The following is a 12,944-nucleotide window of genomic DNA, read 5'->3' as shown; positions in this document are numbered from 1 at the left end:
GATCCGGGCCGGGATATTGAATTGATTGAATGAGGGAAGCACTTTAGCCGGGAGAAACATTCGGGACCATGAGCTGACAGGACATGGATGTAGTTATTTACCCCCACGGTGGAAGAACTCCCTGTGCGATTCCATCCACACGAGCGCCGTGACGAGTTGGGGCGCGGGGGAAATGGGCCGGGCTGTATTTATCCGCCAATCAGCGAGAGGATAGGGGACCACTTTTATACTACAATGAAGTTATCGATAGTAGGATCCATGTAGATATTTACATGGATAGGTATAGTTACACTATCACTTAGATGGCTATGTGAAGAATCATCAACAAGGAGCAAAACGAAAGAAAGAATACCAGGGGTATTGGGGAATAGACACAGTCGCCGAGACAAAATCAATGACATGAGAAATGATCGCACTTTTGGGTTTTGTTCACACTGCCGTGCTTCTAGCCGCGGTTGAGAGGATATGAAATGACATGGTGATATGATGATATGTACGAGAACAGGAAAGGAAACAAGGTCGAGGGAATGCATCGTGGAGAGACCATTCAAGGGGGAGATTCATGAGAAGGTGTAGACAAGTGATGATAGGTATGGTGGTTTGTTTCATGTGGCTCTCTCGGCGTCTGTCCTGTGGACAGTACGGCCGACATCGGGGTAGAGAAGCTGCAAGATTCATCTAACTCGTACAGCACATGGCGACACATGGATGGAAGAAAAAGGATCAGCGGGCCAGCCGTCTGCTTCCTGGCTATTTGCCGAGGCACATGTCGCAAAACACAAAGAGAGATGGCCGGCGAGATGGCGTCGTGCTGGGTCAACCCAACACAAAGTCTCGGCGGGTGGACGAGTCGGATCCGCGCCATAACCGGAGCGGTGCATCTCGACGTTTCAACAAGGGTCTTGAACGGCGAGTCGCAATGCAACCATCGGATCAGACCCAAGATGAGAAAATCGTCCACAAATCAAAACGTCCTACCTAACTGGGCGGCGAGATAGCCAAGCCATTCATCAGCTTAGGTAAAGGCTTCCTGCGGGCGTTATTCGCCGTCTTGGACACCCGTGGAGCACCGTGGATCATGCGGGGTTCTTTCATTAGACTGGTGTCCAGTTTTGCCGGGGCGCGGGTCGGACCGCGAGTGTGGTACTCGCCAGAGAGGTTCTGCTGACTGCGGCTGGTTGGGGCGAAGAAGGTGGCGCTGGCTGTGCGCCAGAGGTGGTTCGAGGTGTCTGACAAGAAGTCTGTCGTTGAGCGGCCGGAGAAGATCGATGTTCGGCCGCGGTTGCGCTTGGAGAGAATGATTTCGTCGAAGAGGGCCATTTTCGAGTCCTTGGCCTTGGGGCTTGTGCGCTCTCGTTCACTGATGAACTCGTTGAAGCCTTGCGTCTGCTGCAGAACTGCAATGTATTCGGCGTGTTCGTGCGGCATGCTCTTCATGAAAGCCTCCATGTTAAATTGGTAATACATGCCGGATTTCTTCTTGTCACTGCTCGCGGGATGAAGAAACTTCTTGTAAGTATAGAACAGGCTGGCAAAGCATCGAACGAAAGCGGCGCGAATTTGGTCTGGGTGGAATGCTGCGTCGCACACCAGGCAAACCTGGGAGGCGCAGCGGTTATGGACGGTGAGCTGGCATGCAGAACACCTATACATTCCTTCCTCCGCATGATCATCGCAAATACCGCAAACCATCTTCTCATCCCACGGCTGGGTTTGGAAAAGGTGGCCCTCGATCCAGCAGGTGCCTTCGGCGTTGGTGACAGGCTGAACCGTGGCTTGTGGAACGATTGTGGACGCAGCGATGGTCGATTGAGCGTACACCGATGGTGCATAGGTCGATCCGTGGCCAGAAACGGTGTTCAAGGTGGTCACCGACAGGTTGGATGCGTGTCCGAGGAAGGGTACACTAGGGCGTCGTGTGATACCTCGCATTTCCGCTCCAAAGGAAGAGCTTCTCCGCGACATCGCATCAAAGTGGCCAGAGCGCTTTTCACGCAGCGAAGCCTGCAGAGCCATACCAGAGTCTGTCCGTGACGACGGTGTTGGCGGAGGCGGAGGAAAGTGTCCGGAAGAGGGCGAGCTCTCTCTGGGAGATGGAGGAGAGGCTCCTGCCCTGGAAGTCGAGGCCGTCCCTGGGCGTTCATAGCTCTTGGAGGAAAAGCCACGCGAAGGGGCCTCATGGCGGGCATGCAAGAAGGTGTTGAAGATTGGTGCCTGGTAAGACCCCGGAATCACGGCATTCGGGCCAAATGCGCCGGAGTTGAGACTGACATACTTCGCCAGATTGGTCGGCGGTGCTTTGGAGGAGAAAGTGGCCGCGTTTTCCGTCAAGAAAGTGTCCCAGGGATATGTCTCAATGGCGTATGCAGGTGGGCCAGTGGGGACACCGCAGCGAGTGTGATGAGGGGCAGCCATCTGCAAGAGTGACAAAAGCTTTCGACGCTGGTGACGCGGAAGTGGAGTGGGCCGTATGGTACTTTCGATCATATCGGAGTCCAGGTCCACCAGAACAAAGTCGTCGGTTGGCAACTCCACCTTCTCATAGCGCCGTTCAATACCCACGATGTATGGGCATGGTGCCTCGATGGCTTGAACCAAACGCGCGGGAAGCACCGGAATGAGCACACCGGTCCATTGAAGTGGGAACAGAAGATCAACCAAAGCCCGAGTCGCAAGATAGAGCATAGAAGTGTGAGATGAGAGGAAGATGATTCGTGACTCCGTGAGGGCGTACTCGAACAGAATGACGATATTGGGGACGGACAGGGTTCGGAACAGCGCGTAAAGATCAGTATTTCGGGAGCCTGGAAGCTCATTGGGCGCCTCTTTCCGCGCAAACAGTCGCAATTCCCGAATGGCCAATTCAACCTGGGTCTTGGACGAGACCGGGCAGAATGCTTCGGTGCACAGGTTCATCACATATCGCTCCAATGGCTGCCAAAGGCCCATCCGCGGCGAAGGAGGCGGCACACGCTGAACAGCGCCCTCCGTCATGGGCACAATCACGGCCTTCAACCATTCCTTCCAGAAAGTAGTCATCGTGCTCTCTCGTCCAAGAAGACCGTAGGCCCGGGGGATCCAAAAGCCAGTATCGCCGTCGGTCAAGCCCTCAATCTTGGAGGCTGCGCCGTGTCGCACAGGACGCAGCAAGTCGGTCATCAATCCAATCTTCTCTTCCACCGCACTGATCTCATCTTCGAGCTGCTCGCGTGAGTCTGACCCGGAGAGGACCGTCGGGAGCTTCGCCAACAGTTGCGACAATTTGGCCCGCTCAGATGCCAATCTCTCACCCAAACTGGCTGCCAGCTCACGTTCCTCGTCTGTCATGTTATCTCTCCGCCACTCTTCACAGCGCTTCTCCAACTCCTCCGCTGCTCGCTGGTTGAGGGGAATCCAAACAATCACACAGATCGCATGCAGTTTCGAGCCATTGTCCGTGGTCATGGCAAACCCGTGCCAGGTAGACCGCGGACGCTGGTCCGACGAAACAATATTGATATCATTCGGAAAGGCGAACATGGGAACATAGTCAGGAAGATTGCCGCGCTGCTTCATCTCCTCCGACATGCCTCGGGTGGGGTATCGATCGAGGAGAACGGGTTCGAACCGGCGTTTAAGAGGATGCATGGAGGGGGAGATCTCGAGGGGTTGTGGGACAGGGATCACGGAATTGTAGTTGCTCAATCGTCGGGAGGTTCGCACGGAAGCTGGGACGGCAATTGGGTTAATTCTCATTCGAGGTATGTTGGGGTTCTAACTCACCTTGACGAGCTACAGACGGCTGCCTTTTCATACTATTCATGTCGCGAAACGACATGTGACGGCGCACACTCCCAATGCCCGATCGGAGAAGATTGTTGGACCCCGGGGACGGCGCCTCATCGACAATCTTCTGGGTGCGCACGCGTGACCGCGGGCGCGAGTTCGGAGTGATGGCCCCCGCACTCAGACTCAAGTCCGTCAGGAAGGTGTCCCTCTCCGACGCGAACTTCAGGAGCGCCTGATCAAAATCGAAATCCTCCATAAACATCGACTGGCCACGCGGCGAGGGCGTCGCACCCTTGACGGTCACGCTGCTGCGGTTGCTGCTGGTCCCATTGGACTGCTCCGAGTCCCTGGAGAGCGTGGAGAGCCGGTTGTTGGAGCCCCGGCGCTCGTTGCCCACAAACAGCATGGAAGTCGGCCGGGATGAACTCCCTGTGGGTTTGTGCTCCTCCTCTGCGTCTTCCTGAATTACATCTGCCAGGGCGGGGCCGGGGGATGCGGCGCCATTTATGCGATAGTCCTCGCCTAATCGCTTGAAGGTCTCCAGGACCTCGGCGCCGTCCACACCGGCGATCCAGAAGTAGTCTGCGAGAGGGGCCCCTCTGTGGTGGTACTCTGCGAGGGCATGGTGGCGAGCGCAGCAGGGCGTGGCAGCGTTGATTTTCAAGGAGGCCTGGTCACCGCATGGACTGTGGAGGGATCTCCGACCGCATCAATCAGGGAGAGGGAATGCGCAGGAGGGGAAGATGAAAATAACTGATAAGAGATTACAATTAAATATGTAATCAGTAATGTCACTCGTGGAGGAAAAGACAGAAGGGGGGGAAGAGAGAAAGAAGGAATAGGAGGAAGAAAGGAAGAGGAGACGGAGGATGGAGGGGTGAAGGTCGATCATGTATTGGCAGAAAGAATACACCCCAGTTCAGTCTTTTACTTGTGTGTACATTACTACTGGACTACTTTAGTCACCCTCAGACTATCACCTATTATTCTCTCATATTCGCCTATTAATTGTGCAATTCACCTTCTGTCCAGGGCCGCGGCTGCGTGCGTAGATGGGCAGTGGTAACGCAATTACTAGCTGGTAACTGACTGTGGCACAGGCACTCCACCATAACTAACGAAACTAAACTATGACAGGATACCCGTCAATGGGAGGCCAGAGAACTTTTTGCACCCCTGCAAAAAGCCCGGGGAGGAGGATGAACTCAATCTGAGCATGCGCATTCATAATTCTTCTGTCTGCCTGACTCGGATGAACACAACTCCACCCGCACTCATGGTTCGGTGGAGCGCATCGCACTCGATGCAATTCATGGTCGCAGATGGAGTCCGGAGAGCCACCCAAGATTGTCGGCCCCATGGATTTTGGGTTTGACTTTTATACAGTAGTTACAGCTTCGTCACACCTAACCTAAGGGCGTTATCGGCGCCGTTTGGGGTGGGGGCGGGATTCACGAAGGGCAGCCAAGTGAGACATGGCGTATGAATAAAGAACGGCATTACTTCAGTCGTACTCAGTCAGTAGTGCTAAAGAGGTTCTGCTAGGGGCCAAAAAGAGCAGGATTGCTCGGAGACGGCCGAATCAGTCTGTCCCTCCAGGCGCCACCAGCATATTGTAGGAACTCGGCTCGGTGGGTATTCGGTCGGGCGATCGATGCCTGTTCCGGGTTGTGGAGCGTGGAAGATAGTGAACGAGTCTGTGTCGGTAGATAGTGGAAGAGAAGAGTATAGACGTGCACAGAGTTATTTACATAGATCGTACCTGACTTGACCCCTGGCCAACACAGCCCGTTTGGTGGCTGCATCCCGACCGACATATGTACATTGCTTCGGCTAAAGACGCGGTGGATATTGCCTGATATTCTGCTAGTATGTTTTACATAGTCCCTCTCTATTATGATCATTACTACAACTAACTATGATTTAACACAATCGCTCTTTATGCCGGCTTTACGAATTCAATGGCAGGACCATTCCGCGATAGCGCGGAACGGTCCTGCTGTTCCAGACCGCCTGCTTCCGCTGCCGCCCCAAGTATAGACACCCGGTGCGTCGCTCGACCACTGGCGCTCCCTTCTTGCTCTATTTTCCACCCACCCAGCCGTCTACTCGACGTCGTGCCCGCGAAACGATAACTATAGGCAATTAACAGACGGGCTGGGCAGCGCTGGGAGACGATTCCCTAAGGTCAGATCCCGGTGGAGCTCATTCAGAAGAAGGTACATCCTTGAGAATCCTTTGAGTGCATGGTAGAATGGCCTACCCCTCTCCCAGGCTATTTTCGTCAAAAATATCCGTTTCATCCACATATTCCAGGATATAAGTCAGAATCGCCATCCAGTAATGTCAGATTCTGGTGTCACAGTCTCTACAAAGCAACATGATAATAGCCTCGCAATATCGCACAGGGTGAGGGATTCGCACAAAGTCAAATTCGGGTTGGAAGCGCCCTTGACCCCGGCCGGGAACTGCGGGTGGAAGTCGTTTGTCTGAAGCGTTAAAGAGGTCTGGGCTTCCTTCGGACAAAGATAGTTCCCACAGTACATCGGACTTCCGCTATACCGATATCACAAGCTTGTCGTCGATGCGTAAGTGCTCGGCAGGAGGCTGACGGCGATGTCCAATTAAAAATGGACAAAGTAGTCCTTGGATACAAGGAGCAAACCCGGCATTCTGGATGCAGGAAAAGGCGGTCTCTGTAGATTCACCGGGCCCAACGGACACACCCTATCTACCATTAGGTCAGTGATCTTTATTCAGAAAATAAGTAGAAATACAGACGCCAACGATGGTTGAGACCCCGTAGACAGTCAGTAAATTAGACAGTCAGTAAATAGTTGCCCCAAAGAATGTTCGATGCACCAGCGGAGGTGAGTATACTCGAGAGTAACAAGAGGAACCCAAGGAATTGCAGCAGTCTCGAGTGCCTCGTAGTATGAGTCGCAGCACCTCCAGCGCGACCCGAATATTGTGCGGGGGAAGAGGGGCAAGCATGCCGCGGGCCGGCCTTTTGTTCTGTTTGGCCACAAGTGACATTGATCAGGGCGCGCTGTTGTCTGTAGACTCGCTAGATGAGAAACTCATGCACATGTGGCCGGATAAACCGGATGTGACGGATACGCCGACTATGGTTATGATAGTCTGCTCAAGAAGACAAAGAGATATACAGATCGACATGCAAAACTCGAGCAGTATTGAACAGGTGTTCAATAGAATGAAGCACATGTCTTCGTTGAGTCGTTGGGGTTGAGTGGGGTCAATAGTTGACTATCGCGAATCGATCTCTCCAATTTGTCCAATGAATCGTGTTCAGCATGTGGTCTTGTCCTCTTTTACATCGTTGGATTCCGCATGTGAATACTTGAATAGTGTCTGCCTAATCTAGCCTCCTTCTGCCTTTACCATCACAGATCATTGGAATGTGTGATCCTTTGATCATTACTCCTTCACATGCAACAACGTCACAATCACATGGCAACACATATAAATATTTATCAAGACAAGTGCTCAAGAAAATATCAATTTACTAGATCTTCCAAACTTGTTCAGATTGATATTCTTCATTCTCAAAATGACCGTCACTCAAAACACCCAGGGCCAGCTGTCCCAGGAGCAAAGGGACAAGTTGAAAGAACTTTGGAGCTTAGTCCTTGAGCTACTGGATGTATGGGCATATCTGATCAACATATACCCCACATTGAGATCTTCTGACAAGAAATAGCCTATACACAACCACAACAGTAACCTCGAGACCACTGGTTCGGCCTACACTCCCAAACTTGTAGAGCTCCTTCACCAGAAGACCAATCCTGGCCGTTCCGAGCTCAAGACTCTCCGGAATGAAGTCAACGACCTCTCTCCGGATACACTCTTTGTGTATCTGTTGAACACCACTAAGCAAGAGTCCCCTGATCGATTCCTGCTGCGGTTCCTGAAAGCCCGCAAATGGGATGTTGGCAAGTCATTCGCGATGTTGGTCCACGCGCTCGTATGGCGTAACAAGCTCCTCAACGTTGACGAGACCGTCGTCTCCAATACCGAACTAAACGCCCTCAAAGAATCCCATGATACGTCTGATCCGCAAAAGGCGAAGATGAGCCATGGATTCTTGGAGCAACTCCGGACCGGAAAATGCTTTCTGCATGGGACGGATCGTATCGGACGTCCTATCTTAGTGCTTCAAGGCCGACTGCATCGATCGACGGAGAAGAATGAGGTTCTGAATCGAGGAATCCTTCATATGATTGAGGCTGCGCGGTTGGTGCTTGTGCCGCCAGTTGAGAGTGTGGTATGTTTCCTTACGTATCTTGAGTTCTTGGTGAAGGACAGGTTGCTGATTTTGTACACGCCTAGACTGCTGTATTTGATATGACGGGCTTCTCTGTGTCTAATATGGTATGTTTTATTTCTATTCTAAGCTAGTGCCGTGCAATGCGGTATTACTGAATAGTACTAACGTGGTTACAGGAATACGCAGCCGCGAAATTCCTAATCGAATGCTCCCAAACTGGATATCCCGAATTCCTAGGCGTCCTTCTTATCCACAACGCACCATGGGCTTTTTCCGGTACGCTGTCACTCTGTCACTACTCTCAATATATCTGTAGTCCCAACTAAGCCAAACTACAGGTATTTGGAAAACCATGAAGCGTTGGATAGAGCCGGAGATTGCATCTCGTATCCACTTCACATACACGACGGCTGAAATTGAGAAGTTCATTGCTCCAGAACGACTAGTCCAGGAACTGAAAGGCAAGGAAAACTGGTCATTCGAGTTTGTTGAGCCCATTGAGGGCGAAAATGCGAAGATGGAAGATACAGCCACTCGGGACGCTATCTATGCGGAACGGAGAAGCATCGGGACGGAGTTACTGAGCGCAACCTCTGAGTGGCTCAAGGCAGAGACTGAGGAGGAGAGAGGTAGGGCCAATTCTCGGAGGGAAGATGCGATTGTGAACTTGCACTTGAATTATTGGACATTGGATCCCTATGTCCGTGGGCGAAACTTGTTAGACCGCACGGGGGTCATTCAGGAAGGTGGGAAGATCGACTTTTACCCCAACCCCAACTCAAAGTCGCAGTAGACTTTGATACAGTACGTTCATGTCTTAGACAGCCGTGTGTGTGTGTGTGTGTGTGTGTGTGTGTGTGTGTGTGTGTGTGTGTGTGTGTTTAATCATTTACCCTGGCCCATCAGAGGTCACAGAGTAAACATCTAGAATAATACTTTTATACAGCATTAAATTTGGCCATCGATCAAACCTACCTGAACACTGCTTCACCGCCTCATCCAGATGGTGCAAGCGTCCACGATGGACCCGCTCGTTGTCAGGAATCAATACGCCTCTCGTTACAACGGACAGGAATGCGAGGGCGTGTGGTCAAAGTAGGAAGGTGCGTGTGCGAACTGTATGTGCTGGAGACGCCAGAATCGGCCGCCTTGGTACAAATGCATTTTGTTATGGGAATTATAATACATCTAGACCAAGACTTTTTCAGCTGGAAACTGCAAGTTCCAGCCGGGGCCATGCAGGTGATGCAGGGTCTAGAACTGTCGGGACTCATGCCCGCTGGTCCGAGTGTCAGGAGGCGCTGCACTAGGTATACGCGGCCATGCTTAAATAGTGGATGGATTTCTGATTGTGTTAGGGTATGCATGGGTAACTCGGCACTTGGTCGGTATGTAACGATGTGCTTGGGTACATACTGGGCACTGGGGTTTGGACTGGAGGACTGCCCCTTGCCGGCAAGTAGATGTTGTGCAACCTTCCCGGTGGAGGGTATTGAAATTTACGTATGTCGGGCTGTGTAGACTGGTACAATATTACACGAGTATCCTTCTCCATCTTTTAATAAATGGAAGAATCATATCCCCAAGTACTATATCTCGGAGACAGCCCTAACTGCGCTTCCGGCTCATCAGATTCCCCGTTGTCAAAAACCCCTTATCCCCCATCGCCCCCCGCCACTCGATTGACAACTGGCCTAGCGTCGCGCGCCCATCGCGCCTCAAATCCTTCTGCAACGCCTCCAGGCCCTCCACCGCGCCCTCCGCCTGCTCCACCAGGAACGCAACCTGCAAGACGTCGCGCGGGTTGAGCATCGGGGGCGGCAGCGCCACTGACATGTCCGGCATGGTGGCGTCCAAACTGAGCGATTGCGATGTGAACGGCGCCTTGGGGCTCAGCCGAGTTTGCTAGATGAGGTGGGTTAGCTAGCGAGCTAGAAATACAAAATAGTTGCCCAACGACTCACGGTCACCACAACCGACCCATCCCCCACGTTTTCAAGCTGTGCTTCCAGCGCAAAGCGCAGCAGCCGCGTCTTGCCGTATGGGCCGAGGGACTTGTTCTCCACTTCCAGCGGCGGCAGCTCCGATGCCTTCGTGCGCACGCTGAGGCACGGTTGCGCGACGAACTGGTATAATTTGCGGAATGTGCGGACACGTCCGCTGGCCGCTTGGGCGTCTGTTCCGATACGTGTCTCTGTGTAGCTAACGCTGACGGCGAGAATATGGTTTCCTTCTTCCTTCAAGTCGAACCGGACGATCTTTTGTAAAGACTCGTCGTTGCCCAACCCAAGCCCAGCCTCTGACTGGGCTTTGTCGTTGGAGGGCGTTGGCTCAAGATCGAGAGCTGCGACTTGTGAGGGGGTTTGCATTTCGGCGACTATCCGGACGGATGTCACGACGCGTCCGGATTCGTCGTGCGAAATTTCATTGTTGGCGCTTAGCGTGCAGGCGAAAGTTTCGCCGACATAGACGGATCCGAAGGCCGGGGGGAGGGTGAGCTATGTAGTTGCGTCAGCGTAGATCCGTGGGGTTTGCTTGTTCTACTCACAACAGGTGCGAGAATGAATTGGTCGTCGGCTTCCTCGGATGGATAGCTTAAGGATGCTCGTGCTGAGATCTTGCTGTTGGCGGCGGGGAGAGGGTATTGGAGGGATAGCGACGGGCGTGAGAGACTAGTAAGCGTTAGAAGCCCGTGCAGGTAGAATTTCAGATCTAGCGAGCTAACCGGAGGACTGTTGAAAAGCTCACGGTCAGTATGCTTCGCATTGAATTTGTCTGTTATCGGCGGCGTACCTTTCAAAGAAACCGCATGGGCTTCCTTGGGCGCATCGGCGCCCGACGGAGCTCGTGGCCGAGCCATAAATGGAGAAGAGCGTCAGGAATGGTCAGTTAGGAGCTGGTCATGTTGTCATCCTGGCGGTGATCGATGGTGGATTGGAGTGGAGTGGGTTCGTGCTTCTCCGCGAACTCACCAACTTGACCGATAAGAGCTGGATGCAAACACTGCAAACATCCTGTTGTTATCCAGGACTATTTGCCTTCTGCTTCTCCATCTCCCTAACCTACTCGACTCTCCTTCGAACACAATAAACATATCCAGCAATATGGAAACAGGTTCGCTGGGGCGTGCAAAATCTTCGCGCAAGAGAAAATCAGCGGGAACCCTGGTGCCATCCAATGTCGAATTGATCGATTTGACCGGCGACGACCCTACACCTGCGCCCAAACGAACACCCCGAGCAAAGAAACGGCGACGCGAAGACTCCAACCCACCCGCTACGCCCGAACGTCGTCTGCGAAGATTCCGCCCCTATCCACCGGCGTCGTGCATGGATAGATTGCATCGATCGAGGACCCAAAGGTGCGTATCCCAAGTTGCTCGTCTGGAAACACCCACTGATGGCGCGTGTGTCCAGGATGTATGTGGTAGGACATACGGTGGGCGGCACAGACGAAGTACCGGAGATCTCGTTTGACATGGTCGGCACGACCGGGAATCTGTACAAGACGGTGATTGGGAAGGTGCCGTCCTGCGACTGCCCTGACGCCACGAAGGGGAACCAGTGCAAGCACATCTTCTACGGTATGTTTTTCGTATCTCTCGGCGCAGCCATGGCCTACCCGTTATCCACTATTATTATTTATTCTTATTTCCTTGTACTGATGGCGTATACAGTGCTGGTGAATGCGCTCAAAGCACCCGAACACCTCCAGTACCAGCTGGCTTTTCTTTCCGACGTAAGTTGGCAGTCTTTTTGAGATGCATCAAGCTAATCCGTTGGCTGCTGCCTCCATTAGGAACTCCGTGAAATGTACCGTGGATCCCCCTGCGCCGCGGACAAGCTGCTTCCACCGAAGACACGGGTGGCAAGCAGAGACCCGTCGAGGGGGACTGTCCCATCTGCTTCATGGAATTCGAGGCAAACGAGGCCATCGTTTTCTGCCGCGCGGCCTGCGGGAACAACATTCACAAGGTCTGTTTCGATCAATGGGCCGCCACCACACGTTCTTCCGGTGTGCGTTGCGTTTACTGGTGAGTGCTGGTTGAGCGTATGCCTTACGGACAACCGACTGACAGAAATAAATCAGCCGAGCGCCTTGGAAATTCGATAAGCCTAACCACGACCTTGAATCTCTCAAAAAGGATGGCCGTGTCAACGCAGAAGGCTATGTCAATGTGGCGGAACAGTTTGGATTGTCTGGTAAACGAGGTATGAGCACCGCCCCTATACCCGGCTTTGTCAAACCCACAACGTTCGTTGTTCACTAACAAATCTCCCGCTTGTAGAATGGTCCTCGTACTCGCCTTGGTTCAACCGTCGTCGGAGGCGCGGGTTGTCACGATACGATGAATATGGAGACCCCTATGATTCGGACGACCTCTCATGTGACTCCAATGGTGTCCCAATTATGTGAAAGGACTGGCTTATTCTCCATCGGCCTGAGGTGCTGATTGTTTTGATGGCGTTCAAGGAGGTTGTGTGCAGGTCACCACTTCAATGGGTCTAGGAACTGTGGCTGTTTGATTCATAGATACCCCAATTGCTAACTGTTATGATTATGATTTCAAATACCTTCCCTGGAAGCTAACAGTACTGTAGACTGTGAGAGGCCACTATCCTCTGTGGACTAAGAATCTTGCCATTCTATCTCACACTTACGTACCACATACACAGAGTCACTATGTCAATATGATCTCCGACACAATAAGATAGGCAATGCCGAACCATCTAACACTACATACAGTCGGGCGAATATCGATTGCAGCAATAACACGGCTTGAGGCCTCCGCTACATTCGAGAACCTGCTTCAATTTGACGGCAGTATCGGTTGCGCTTCTAAGCAAACATCACCAACTGCCTCTCTCTCTCGGTTCAGATCTGC

General features: G+C 52.5%; 4 protein-coding genes across 4 annotated transcripts; 2 read left to right on the top strand and 2 right to left on the bottom strand.

The window, feature by feature from the left end:
* Positions 1–978: 978 nt before the first annotated feature.
* N7474_008640 (dDENN domain protein) lies at positions 979–4,392 on the bottom strand (the record flags this gene model as incomplete). Its single annotated transcript, XM_057200050.1, is given in 3 exon segments — positions 979–3,707; positions 3,763–4,365; positions 4,380–4,392. The coding sequence occupies 3 exon segments, from the start codon at positions 4,390–4,392 to the stop codon at positions 979–981; spliced, it is 3,345 nt and encodes a 1,114-aa protein (XP_057050751.1).
* Positions 4,393–7,339: 2,947 nt separating this feature from the next.
* On the top strand, positions 7,340–8,852 carry N7474_008639 (CRAL-TRIO domain-containing protein; the record flags this gene model as incomplete). The annotated part of the gene is made up of 5 exons (XM_057200049.1): positions 7,340–7,432; positions 7,490–8,056; positions 8,122–8,163; positions 8,236–8,335; positions 8,398–8,852. The coding sequence occupies 5 exons, from the start codon at positions 7,340–7,342 to the stop codon at positions 8,850–8,852; spliced, it is 1,257 nt and encodes a 418-aa protein (XP_057050750.1).
* Positions 8,853–9,667: 815 nt separating this feature from the next.
* Positions 9,668–10,919, bottom strand: N7474_008638 (trafficking protein particle complex subunit 13; the record flags this gene model as incomplete). The annotated part of the gene is made up of 3 exons (XM_057200048.1): positions 9,668–9,964; positions 10,024–10,557; positions 10,608–10,919. 3 exons carry the CDS (start codon positions 10,917–10,919, stop codon positions 9,668–9,670), a joined length of 1,143 nt encoding a protein of 380 aa, XP_057050749.1.
* A 244-nt stretch (positions 10,920–11,163) lies between these two features.
* On the top strand, positions 11,164–12,475 carry N7474_008637 (RING finger domain protein; the record flags this gene model as incomplete). The annotated part of the gene is made up of 6 exons (XM_057200047.1): positions 11,164–11,420; positions 11,476–11,642; positions 11,736–11,797; positions 11,858–12,075; positions 12,149–12,270; positions 12,348–12,475. The coding sequence occupies 6 exons, from the start codon at positions 11,164–11,166 to the stop codon at positions 12,473–12,475; spliced, it is 954 nt and encodes a 317-aa protein (XP_057050748.1).
* Between the last annotated feature and the right edge of the window lie 469 nt (positions 12,476–12,944).

This window comes from Penicillium riverlandense (assembly GCF_028828495.1).
Source record: "Penicillium riverlandense strain IBT 135883 chromosome Unknown utg000007l_segment0_segment0, whole genome shotgun sequence".
NCBI classification, from domain to species: Eukaryota; Fungi; Ascomycota; class Eurotiomycetes; order Eurotiales; family Aspergillaceae; genus Penicillium; species Penicillium riverlandense.
Note: the sequence above shows the minus strand (reverse complement) of the source record. Positions and strands in the feature narration are given on the sequence as shown.